At 38.3% G+C, this 12,711-nt stretch overlaps 2 protein-coding genes across 4 annotated transcripts; one reads left to right on the top strand and one right to left on the bottom strand.

Annotated features, from left to right (window-relative positions):
* Positions 1-1,425: 1,425 nt before the first annotated feature.
* On the bottom strand, positions 1,426-3,325 carry LOC119732474 (60S ribosomal protein L34-B-like). 2 transcript variants are annotated; one of them, XM_038205998.1, is made up of 4 exons: positions 3,211-3,325; positions 2,637-2,802; positions 2,197-2,300; positions 1,426-1,636 (listed from the first exon to the last, which is right to left on the bottom strand). In XM_038205998.1, exons 2-4 carry the CDS (start codon positions 2,796-2,798, stop codon positions 1,558-1,560), a joined length of 345 nt encoding a protein of 114 aa, XP_038061926.1. In that variant the 5' UTR covers positions 2,799-2,802; positions 3,211-3,325; the 3' UTR covers positions 1,426-1,557. The 2 variants fall into 2 exon arrangements, with proteins under 2 accessions (XP_038061926.1, XP_038061927.1); XM_038205999.1 differs by lacking the exon at positions 3,211-3,325 and adding an exon at positions 3,046-3,173.
* Positions 3,326-3,477: 152 nt separating this feature from the next.
* Positions 3,478-11,895, top strand: LOC119732472 (vesicle transport through interaction with t-SNAREs homolog 1A-like). 2 transcript variants are annotated; one of them, XM_038205997.1, is made up of 8 exons: positions 3,478-3,767; positions 4,823-4,881; positions 6,687-6,797; positions 7,340-7,426; positions 7,551-7,635; positions 7,750-7,820; positions 8,976-9,033; positions 10,085-11,895. In XM_038205997.1, exons 1-8 carry the CDS (start codon positions 3,671-3,673, stop codon positions 10,087-10,089), a joined length of 573 nt encoding a protein of 190 aa, XP_038061925.1. In that variant the 5' UTR covers positions 3,478-3,670; the 3' UTR covers positions 10,090-11,895. The 2 variants fall into 2 exon arrangements, with proteins under 2 accessions (XP_038061925.1, XP_038061924.1); XM_038205996.1 differs by having other exon boundaries at positions 8,976-9,037.
* The last annotated feature ends 816 nt before the right edge of the window (positions 11,896-12,711 follow it).

Here is a 12,711-nt window from a genome sequence, read left to right as displayed (position 1 = left end):
GTAAGCGATGTGGAATAAAAAATAACCGTATTGTATGTAACCAACTCGGTAATGGGAGAAACTATGCAGAATTTCACAATTAAACACTACAAAAAGGTTTGTATCTGGTAACGTTTTCGCTAAATGTAGGCAGCAGATTGGGTAAGATATTTAGGCCATCAAATAATGTGATTATTGGATTATATAGATTATTTGGATTGCAGCCATGTTTCAGGCGCGCGTGTTTGTTCATTTTTAATCTATTAAAACAAAAAATATTACCAAAACGATGGTTTCAGAATGCAAACGTTCTATAGCGGTATCATCACTGACCTTTATTTTATATAAGACAGTAAGATTCAAGGTTTAAATGAGTATGCTATCGTAAGTTTGTTAATGTTGCAGTGGCTTTTTTTAACAAGATGTTAACTGATATGTAAAACACACGTATTTTATTTTGGTACATTCAGATAGAACTAACTTTCTAAAATGAGAAAGTCTGCCGTCTTAGCTACAGCATTTTAATGCACAGAATTTACAGTGTTATTTTGCTTACCACTTTTTCAAATTAAGCACAAGAATCAGTCTTTTTTTTTAAGCTGGTACATGTACATGTATGTAAGCAGAGCTTTCCAGAAAACAATTATTGCTCTTGTAGCCTGACGATTTATGGAACACTGAAACCTTTTTTGGGTGATTTTCTTTTTCAACCGGTAGGCCTAAAGGTTGTACTACTAAATACATTTTGCCTTTCAGTTTTGTTTCAGGTCAATTCTAAATGAATGTATACTTCTTGAATTTGAGAAATCCCCAATTGTATTAATGCTTTTGGATTTCAGTCTTGAGCGAAAGCTGAAGGCGCGGTTAAAATTGGTGGGAAGTTAAGTACATTGTAGTGTCTTAACTTTGATAACATTAGACAATAGATGGCATTGTTCCTTCATTTTAATTTTTATGTCTGTACTTTACATTTTACTCGGCTGTTTACTTTTAAAAAAATGGGGGGGGGGGGAGGGGGGTATCCTGGCATCTATTGGTCTTTATATAACATTTATTTTAACCTTCCTCATTTCATTTTTTTTACCAATATTGTAAGAACACCTTTTTAGGAGGGTGGAGCAACAGAATGGACTCTACACAGAACTGTTCAGGGCGCAGGGCGCTGTGACATACTCAAGAGTAGCAGTCAGATTTCCAAAGAGTACATTATGCACAAACTGGAAGCCACTTCAAATAATACATCTGGGCATGGGTGCATAATTGAAAAAGTTCAGAATTACTATAATTTATAATCGCATCTTTTTCTTGTTTGTTTAGATTAACGCCAAGGGCAGAATCCATTTCCATTACTGTATTACAGTTATGCGCAGTCAGCTCAGAGTTGGTATTAGTACTAGTAAACAATATAACATGATGAAAAAAAAACACTTTGGGAAGCCATAAAGATCTTATTTCCACTTCATATTGTCTTTATTGTATGTAATCCGTCTTTAAACATGTATCATTACCGAATGCGATTGTTGTTTGCAGGTGTGTAGCAGAATAATGCTAGTGTTCCTAGAGCTGTGTTTAGCAGTTTCACTTCTTGGCCTGTTGCTGTGCTTTGAGAACTCTCCGTACGATCTTCTGTTCCTCAATCAAGAATGCCCTGATGATCCTATGATGCACATGAAAAATACAGAAACTTAGAAATGGCCTTTGTTATGATTTTAAGAGAAAACATGAAATGATTTATGTCTTCATGTTATCAAGGTGTCAATTTGAGAGGATAGTTAAGACTAACCATCAAAAATGTGTTGCCAATAAGCCAGTTGGGTATTTCAACTGCGCATGCATGCAATGATATGGGTCACTGTCCAGGTCACTCGGGAAAATGGAACATTCATCAAAGGCACATAAACGCACAAGGAGACAGCCGCACGACCCTCACATGTTAATTACGTTAAGGCACATAAACGCACAAGGAGACAGCCGCACGACCCTCACATGTTAATTACAAGCAAAATGGGCGTGCAAGTAACATCGCGATTACAAGACACTTCCATTTGATCCCGAATGACCTTTGACCTGGACTACTTCATCGAGATACCGAACTGACTCATACATTATGGTTACTTTGTAGCCGGCTGTGGCTAGATTAGAGAGCTAGAGACTGTTAAGCGTTGAGGGCATTTTGCTTTGTGCAACATGGGTAATCTAAACTTATAGCTAACCTACCTTTGTTTGACTGCACTAGCACTCAGGCAGCCTCCATAGGCTCGGGTCACTCTCTTCTTGGGCCGAGGAACGGACATCAGCTTCTTGGGACGAGCAGCAATGACCTTCACAGAAAAAAAAGAACATGACATGTCAACAAACCATCCACAAATTCCAATGTCTCATAGGAACTGCTTACAATTGTTGATAAATTGGTATATGAAAACCACACATGAAATGTCATGCTAGGTTACTGCGAAAAAACTTAAATGCCACTCAAACATGTCAAACGAACATTTTCCCACTCTTTACTATTAAATTTACATGCTGAAGGTGACAATGTAATACTAAAATAAATCATGCTAGTCCATTTCATCCCCTGAAGTAAGCCTACAATGTAGGTCAAATACAAGTTGACAAGGCAGCACGTCCAGTGGCTTGGCAGTGCCAGTGGTACCTACCCCCAACAACTTGACTCCAGTGTCACCACATCTTGCAGGAGATGGCTTCTTCTTGAGGTAGTGGTACACTAGTTTACCTCCTGGTGTCTTCACAATCTTGACTTTGTTGGACTTGGTATTGTAGGTGTGCCTACGTCTGTAGTGAAGACGCTGAACCATCATGAACCTAAAATAACACAAGAAAAATCACACTTGCAGGACTTGTAAAATTGTGTGGGCCTAAGCGCATGTTGATGATCGTTTCATGCTCAAGAAACTTGTTCAATAAGTGGCCCTTCTGAACGCGTAGGAATGTGTTCTTTTTATATTGCAGATCATGCCCTTTACAATGTACGTAGTACATTGGCCGATAACATTGTGTACATTATGTACATCATATGTATTGTACATGCATAGTACAGTAACGTACCGTAGATTAAGGACATACAAAGTCACTATTATCGATCTTTTGCGGCCACAGAATTGCACAAAATTACGGTACTGATGTACACTGAAATTTCATTCGGTTAATTTTTTACGAATGTTCTTCCCATAAATTAAATTTATGTGGATGAGTGACGATTGTTTCCCTTACTCTTTCCGGCTCACGATCTCTCTGAACTAAGATGGAGGAAAAAAGGACAGAAATAATTAGAGACATGTGTCGGTAGAGGGCGCTGTTGAATAATAGAGCTGCAGTGCAGATGTTCCGTGTTTTATCGAAACATGGGGAGGTAAAAACGGTGTTATTTTCATATCTGGAGGCCTAAAATTAACCAAAAGATGGTCGTGGCTGTTCAGTCCTTGTTTGTAGTTGCTCGCTAATGTGTATTTTTCATCCTGAGATTCTGTATTTTCAAAGTTTGATCCATCGAATGTGACAAAGTAGTAGTCTCAGCTCAGTCAGTCACTCGAGATCTCAGCCGCCGGTCGATCATCAGTCATACTCATAGGCCTACTACTTGTAAGTTGTAGTTTAAATTGTACGGCCGTCGTCGGCGCGGCCGTGTCGTAGTCAGCATACACACGTACACAGCCAACACAGCTAGCTCAAGATGGCTACTGCAGCTATGGAGGAGTTCGAGCATCAGTTTGCTTCCATTTCCGCAGAAATAACAACGAAAATCAACAAAATACCTCAATTAACTGGAAGTAAGTAAACCATCTGTTTCTTTGCTTCTGTTCTGTTGCGTTGTTGATTGTGTGTTGACCATTTTGTTCATCAAATTTTCAAACATTTTTAATATAAATATGTTGACAAACGTCGTTGTAATGAACATTGTATTCCATCATAGGCTATGCTCTAAATTCTCTCTTGCTTTTGTCATGTTTGTAGAGATGTTTCAAACCTCTAATCCTCTATGCTCTAATCTAATGTGTCCTAGAACTCGCTCTTGCATTAAAAAAAAAGCCAGCACTTTTTTTCTGGTTGAGCTTGATCGTATTCTAAGTGTGAGTGGATCCTTTACATAAAGGATAAATCTGCTGTCTTGAGTTTTTGCTTGTAATTTGAACGGAAGTGGAAAATATCGGCAAAAACAAGGTGAAAACCACCGTCTAAGTCAGGGAAGTAATTCCAGCTCTACTGGTGAATCTCCCCATGTCATGAGCCTAGTAGTATTAGTTAGCTGAAAATTTCAAGCTATATCATACATGGAGGCTTGTTTGGGCTACTGTGCAACAAATTAATGGGAGCTGGTTTGTCAGGGTGATCATTGATTGAAATCTGGATTTAAAAAATGGCGTACTATTTCAGGTAATACAATCAGCATAATCGATTGACCCTAGAACAGCGGTGTTACTTGGGTTTAAGCTTCTTGGGCCATCCAGGGTAGCACCAATTTTTCAAGGGGGTCACTGAGGGCAACTGATATATTGTTTTTGTGCAAATCACGATTTAAAAAGTGGGGGGCGGGGGCACCTGGGGGCATGAACCTCCGCTGATGGGGGGGGGGCAAGTGCCACCTGTGGTCCCCCCCCCCCCCCCAACCCCACCTCGTAGTTACGCCACAGCTCTAGGAGTAGGAGTTAAGACTAACACCACAGCTCTAGAAGTTAAGACTGAGTAAATATAGGCCGTCACCTTTTTGAAAATTTGTCCAACATTTAAACCTAAGGTTGCAGTTGTAACCAGAGAAGTCACTGGAAATTACCAACCACTGGAAATTCACCATGTTATTGTTCTTTTATTTTTGTGTCAAATTTAGGTGAGAAGAAACAGTTAAGCAGTTCCGCAGAGCGACAGATTGATGAAGCTAGGGAACTGGTAAGATTTGTCTGAGAATCCACCTATGATAAGTAGTCATTGCATTGAAGAACAAAATCAGCAAAACATTCATAATGCCAACTTTGCAAATTTAGAATCTCAATCTAGTTGATTACAGAATGTGTTTCGATCATTAAAAATGTACTTTAATTTCTAAAACGATGAAATACACCAACCCTATTGCTCTCTGATTAATTTATTTCTGGAAAAATAAATACTCTTTGCAAAATGGAGGAAATTTTGCAAGATTGAGGCTATATGGCAAAAACGTGTGGCTGATTTTGGAGGATGCACTGTGTCAAGGTCTTGGGCTGAACCTTATGTTGTTTATACTCAGCCATGTATAATTGTAGGCCTGCACTATACTTGAAATCCTCCGCACTGCTCCAGGATGTCACTGGGCCCACCTCAACATATTGACAGTGATTGCTGGAGAATTTTGCAGGATGAGGCAGTGGTCACCCCTCCAAGGACCACATACAAGAAATAACATAGGATTTTGCAGGATGGAGACTTGTATGCAATATTTACATAGCGACAGTTGGGGGATTTTGCAGGATTGAGGTTGCATCCTAGCAAAAATGTCTAGGGAGTTCGGGTTAGTTAAAGAATTCAAATTGCTTTTAAATGATGAAGTACATGTACATACGTGTCATACGTTTCATACATGTCAGCAACTCAGTAATCCAAAAACAATTTCCTAATTTTGTCACAGCTGGCCATATTGGTTTAGCTTGTCAGATGAATATGCAAATATGTTACTGATGTGGTGATAGAGACCTGATTCGACATAAATTTGAGATAAACTTTGGTCCTTTTGAATAAAGATGGAATATGAACATTTCTAACCCACCCATCTGCTGTGCTGTTACAATCAATACTTCTAGCTGTGCTAACAAATGTTATGGATAAACGCAAAGAACCAATACTACATGTACTCCCAGTAGGCCTACCGTACTGAAACCTGACTCTTTGTTTTTCAGTAAAAGATAAACAAAGTTTGCTTTTTGAATCTTGTTTATTTCAGTCGTGTTCAAACAACATGATAATATTAATAAGAATTCTGACATGACAATGTCTCTGATTGAATATATTGAAAGTAGTTGATTTCAAATGAAGGGATTTTAGGCAGTAAAGTTTAACTCAAGGCAATGAGTTAATTATTACACATAAAGTAAATGTTGTCAAGCCAGTGAAGAGGTTTTCAGGAACTGCACTTTACTTTGGACATGATGTGGGTTTTGGACTTTGCTTTGTGCTTTGCCACACCTCATTGAACCACTTTCATTAATATTCACTTCAAATTCATAAATACCTAAGACAGATATTCCTATTGGTAGAGAGCCTGTCACATGAAAGATTTGAAAAGGCTGATAAAACACTGGCTGGTTTTAAACACATTATTCGTGCACTGCTGCGTTCTGCGCCACCTCCTGCAGTACGCGCCGTGCACGCACCAATCTCCATAAAAGGAGATTTTTAGCACTAGGTGTGCAAGGCACATACCATAAATATGGCCAGAGGGGTGTTTCACAATTATTGAAAAATTGTGAATGGTTGACTTGTTTGACTTTTTGACTGAAAGGTATTTATGAATGGGAATAAATATGTACTTGGGCGGTATTAAACAAGTATGTTGAAAACCAGCTAGGGGCCGGGTCGCAGATAATAGCCCTCGCTCGGGCCATTATCCTCGTCCAGGTCACTAGCCGGTTTAAAAAATACTTTTTGAAAACAGGCCAAGAACTTATTTATTTTGTTCCCTCAATTAATAATGCAGGTATTTATTTCTGTATATATTATAGTTAGAGCAGATGGATTTGGAGGTTCGTACAATACCATCATCAGACAGACAGAGATACAGTACTCGACTAAGAAGCTATGAAGCAGAACTGACAAGACTAGAAAAAGATCTTGTAAGTTAATGAGTCCAGTTGTTCTCGTTCCCTAAAACCTTTATTTTAAACACAGGAAATGTATGAATCATTCCTTTGCAACTACTGCGCATTTCTGAACTGACGTTAGTCTGTTCATTGGAAACCACCCTGACAGTAATGTCTTGTTGGGCAGCATTGATGGTTAACTTTGTATCTTCATGTTCTCATATCAAGGGTTTTAATGATCTCAGTTTGGCATAGTGTCATTGTAGATCAGTTTAGTCAGTCCTAACTGACTAAACTGATCAGTTTAGTCAGTTTGGGCAGTCCCAGTTGCAAATACTTAAGTGAAACTAGCAAGTTGGAGTGTTTCAATGTCAAAAACTGTCGTGTGTATACAGCTCATTCTGTAATGGTTGCCTTAGCTACTTGCCCCTTTTCAAGTTCCTTTTGGCTTTAGTGTTTTGTACCAAATATACAAAAGCAAAAGGAACTTAATCTCATTCAGCTGTGTGTACTTGTACTGACTTCACACAGATACTCAACAACTGACATTTTTGTCTTGTGTTGTGTTGCTTCAGAGGAAAGCCAAGATAGCATTCCGTGATGGTGAAGCATCACGAGATGAACTTCTGGGACTGGATGATCCAAGGAACTCTGAAGATCAGGTTAGTTTCAATCTCACAGGGCACTACTGTTATCAAAATGTTAACATTTCAAAGAAATTGAAATAGGAAAACAATGGCTCACGTCATGTAATGTAATATGTTTTATTGTTTTTGATCACTACAGAGAGCAAGGTTACTCGATAACACAGAAAGATTGGAACGAACCGGGAAGAAACTTGATGCTGGCTACAGAATGACGATAGAAACAGGTGAATTAATTTACCAAATTGTAAAGGCCATCAATTACAAAAATTCCAAACATTCCACAATTCTATTTGCTCCCTTTAATGACTTTGATTTGGATATTTCTTTGTTTATTTAAGAGGAACTCGGTCAAGGCATTCTTGATAATCTGCACAGAGACCGTGAAAAAATTCAACGATCCAGAACAAGGGTAAGTGACATCTGAAATAGTTGAAGTAAGAAAAGGAGTTTGCTGTGAATTGGTGCTCGAGGCTTTCCCATGGGTTTGGGGGTGTTTCACATGGTGTGCTCCTGCAAAAAGTGCTTTCTCCTGCATTCTGGTAAACTTGAAATCCAGTCGGTAATTGGCCAGGTTTAGTCCGCCTGTGCTGCCGCGTATTGTACCGCAGCATACTGGTACCGGCGTAAACTACTGCATACTGTTCTGGAGTTACGTGAAGCATGTGGTATAATAACACGTGGGAATGATTATTGCATCGTTGGCCCCGTGTGCCTGTATGTCGATTCCAATTTCCAACTCGAATAATCTGCACTCACGTTTGTACACAAGGCATGGAAAATGCTACCAAAATTGGACAGAGCGCTCTGATTGGCTAAGAATCAGGAGGATATGAATATTTATATTACACCTGACATTTATGCGTATCAATGCACGTGTGACTTGCATGGCGAATGCCTCACCATGTAACACAACCTGGAGCGAATCATTTGCTCGAGAGGTCGAAAGCTAATTCCTGGGTTGTTTGGAATTCCATACATCAGTATATTCTTATTTGAAAAAACAAGATTTGGACATTATATTTTCCAACTTACCACTAAGTTTAATATTTTAACGAAAATCGTTCAAAAAAGAGAGAGGAAAAAAGAAGCGTGCATTGATCAAGCATGCTGCGAACTGTATCCCCGCTCTAATAATGGATGCTTCCGCAGTGATACAGCCGGGTTATCATTGGCCCTCTCTATGGAAACGTTCGGTGGGCGAATAAATGAATAATTGTGACGTCCGAAATCTTAGTCAAATCGTTAGACATGTCGGATGCCAGGAATTAATGTAAACACGATACACAGCGCTAATGAGCGCCATGCTAGTAGATATTGGGGGCCTCGTCGGACAAAACTTGTTCTCAAGTCTAGCATTCTGGTACATCATTTATGTAAATAGTGTTTTGACCTATTGCCCTTTGGGGGGCATCCTTATCTCTCCCTACTCCTGCAGATTATTCATGGGATGCATAGTCCTCTTTTTAGTTCTTACACATACCCATGCCTGTTGACTGGGGATCAAGTTTACTTTTCCTTTGTTTTATGATTACTGAATGACTTTAATGTTGTTCTTGTTCCCCAGTTACGTGATACAGATGCAGGTGTTGGTCAGAGCTCACGAGTCCTGAGTGGAATGATGCGTAGGTAATATTTCATTTTTTTCCAATTCGGACTTGACCATTATTCTGTAATCCCCACGGAATAAAAATTGAGAAAGGCAGCTTGGCAGAAGTACTTCACAGAGGGCGCTCTTGTAAGAAGTAAAACCTGCATTTATGCCTTTGTGTTTACACTCCTGAAATTACCGTTGTACTGTGGTGATAGATTTTCATGTTTTTACGCAATCTTTAATAATCAGGAATCCATGGAGCCATTTCTTTGTTAAAGGGAATATACAACATTTGCAAACATCAAAAAACAAAACTACCAAATTATTAAGAACTACCTCACTGGACTGTTAGTGATGACAGTCTAAAGCATCCTGGTAAATCATGGCACCTGGTGTGCTGTCATTTTCAAGAAAAGTTGTATTTTTTTTTATCAATTCCCAATGCTGGTCAGCCGACCAGCATTGGAAAAAATTGGCTTTTTTCAAATACTGCCACTTATTTACCATATTTAGTTAGTCTGCTTTTATTTGCAATCAATTACACGCCTATATGAACGGGTACAAGCCAGCTAGACTGGTTCGCCGCTTGAAACGTCTCCAATTGCTCTGTTTCATCTTAAGTGGGTTCAGTGAACCAGACTACAAGAAAAGGATTGTTTTTCTTGGTTTTTCTAGCATTTATGAATTCAAAACCTCAAACAAGTTTGTGTAACAAAATTTGCAAGAAAATACTAAACCCCCCCCCCAATCCATTTATGAAAATTACAGCAAAAGCAAATTTTGTATATTCCCTTTAAGCCCAAATTTCAAATAAGTGATGTTAAAAAGAGCATTGTAGCCGAATATTAGAAGGGGAGCATATATTTTCGCACAACTGCTCTCCCATACCTTATGGAGAACACTACTAAAACCCAACTGCATGAATTGCAAGTACAACAGGTTGAATAAATTATCCATATTTTTTATTGTTTTCTGAGTCGGCATCAGTTTGACTGATGTAGGACCCTGGTCTGAGTAGTCAATATTAATCATGTAACCCAAGTTTGTCCTATATTTACGCCTATTTATTTGTTTTGATGCAGGATAATCCAGAATCGTATATTGATGGTGTTTCTTGCCATTGTGTTCCTTGCCATTATCATCATTGTCATTTATTTCATCACCAAGAAGAAATGACTTTCCAGATGTGCAAAGACAAAACGGAACCTTGACTCCAGCAACAAGACACATTTAGGTGATCTCAGGTGTTTCAATATGATGAAATATTTGTTAGCTAGCTTGTGTTAACTAAGTGTGTAAAGCACGTAGATTTTTAAACCACAAGACTTTGCACTGGAGCGTCCTCATTGGTGAAATCGCAAAACACTGCTGTCTATGTAGGATACTACTCCTGCATTCAAATAGAACAAATCTCTTAAAACAAATTCCACCGATGAAATTAATTTAAAGTTACCTTAATTCTTATATTTAGATTGTGAATCCATGCAGTTGATGGTTTTTTAAAATCATTTTGGCTCCTTACAATGCAATATTGTCAAACCACTGAGGAAAGTTTGGGAATTTTTCCTTAGGTATTTTTTAAAGGAAAGATAAGGTTTAAACAATTTTATGCTCTAAGTTACTAATGGCTGGAAATAAAAGAGGGTCAAAATAGTCAACAAGTAGACTAGAGCCCAGAACCTAAAAACAAAAATAATATTGGGTTTTACCCTTTTGAAATGTTTTGTTATCAAGCATTGTATCCTCACTGCTTCCATGAACTTGGCTGGTACCATGACTGGCTGCTTACTAGCACAGAGTTATTACCACGTGACTGCTGATCATGCTGATGTTTGTTTCTAGTCTGAATCAAATAACCTCGCGGTGATTCAAATTAAAATCTTTGGCTTTACCTTCCTGTTTTGCCTTTATTCAGGCTGACAAAATTAAATTTCACACGATTATGGAGATGGACAACATGCAATATACACCTGTATTTCTGCAGTAAAACAACATACATGTACTTACTCTTGGGTTTTAAAAAATGTCTGTGCTACATTGTCAGAAACATTCTAACACCGATAATTCAACATTGCATTGTGTCTATTGTAGTCTCTGATTCAGACAGTAGCAGCTTCAAAACTGATGACGTACCCGTTGCAGAAGTATAGTAACATGCAAAATCATGAATATTTTTAGAAGTAGATGTGAATGAATAATTGTTGTCAATTAATTAATTTGTTAATAGAGGATGCACAGAGTGATCGTATAAGAAAAGTTTACAAAATCAGCATCAATAGAGTCGTGTACCTGTGCTTTGTAGAATTGGTGTATCTATTGATTTTTTTCTTAGGTTTTGTGCAATTTGACGTAATAAATGTAGCAACATGTAATACTAAATCTGAACATCTAAACCATTGGAACATATTGTGATTATCAGTGTTCCCTCCTCCTCATGAAGAAGTTGTTGGTGACGCGTGTGTACGTTGTGATCAATCTTACCACGAATCCACAATTGTGTTTGAAGACTTGCATGTTAGAAACAAAACTCTGGTCAGGCATTTCATGTTTCACACATAATATAATTATGTTAGAGTTAAAGCGACTGTATAGTTATTTGTATCAGTGAATATCACTAGGAACTACGATTATTGTTGACCTGATGAAAAAAGCTTTCCCTTCTCATTCTAGACAAGTATGGACTGGCACTATAGGTCTCATGTTAGCTTGTACGTAGGCATATTTATGTACACAATACGCATTGTATATTATGTAAATTGTATATAAAATTGTATTGTATGGTAATGTAATAAAGTGCGTAGAATTTCAACGTAAATGATATGTATATTGATAAAAACGTCGTTGCTGGCTATGAAAGAAATAAAATCCGCTACACAAACATGTTGTAAGGTAACAGTCGCTGCTTATGCTCAATTTGATCAGACAAAACTTTCAAACCATTTTTTTAAATTCGACACCAAATTATAGGGAAGTAAAAGGTACTCAAAATAATACTCGGTCTTAAGCGTCTGACAGTGAGACGCAAAAACTTCTTAATTAGCCAGAAGTAAAAAGTGGCGTAAATAAGGAGTGGCCTGTGCTGCATCCCCCTGTACTCCCCTCGTAATTTTAGGGTTGCCAGCAATTAGGCCTATACATGTATTTATTTGATCAAAGACAAGGCCCCCAGAGTAAAAAGCTATACGGTAGACCATTTGCGCTATGGCCTATACTTTCATATATTCGTACCTGTTTGCATGCACTCATATGTATGCACGCTACCAAGATCGAAACGCATGCGCATATACAGCTCGATTCGCCCTTATGGCGGGAAGGAGGTTTTATCACAAAGTGCATGCCCCGGGTTCTTAAAAGCAAACCAAAAGTACACGAAGAATCTAGAATAGATTTAAAAAATTTTTAATTCAATATAACAAACAATTGTGGGCTACTCAAATTTATGTTTCGCTTTTAATTCAGCAGCATGAGTCTTATAAATCAGGGGTGAAATTCCAGCACCCGGTTATCGATCACGTGGTTACATTGTACAAGCAGCCATTTTTAAAAGTCTTGCAGTTACCACACGACGGGTAGCCGGTCCATTTCTTCCTAAATGGTCGAGGATTTAGAAGTAAAAGGAGGAGATTTCGGCCATGGCGTGCAGCTAAAGTTCCCTGACAAGGTTACAAAAAGACTCTTACTGGAGTGAAGGGTAAGTCTCGCAACCAAA

This window comes from Patiria miniata, unplaced genomic scaffold (genome assembly GCF_015706575.1).
Source record: "Patiria miniata isolate m_02_andy unplaced genomic scaffold, ASM1570657v1 HiC_scaffold_24, whole genome shotgun sequence".
Lineage (NCBI taxonomy): Eukaryota > Metazoa > Echinodermata > Asteroidea > Valvatida > Asterinidae > Patiria > Patiria miniata.
Note: the sequence above shows the minus strand (reverse complement) of the source record. Positions and strands in the feature narration are given on the sequence as shown.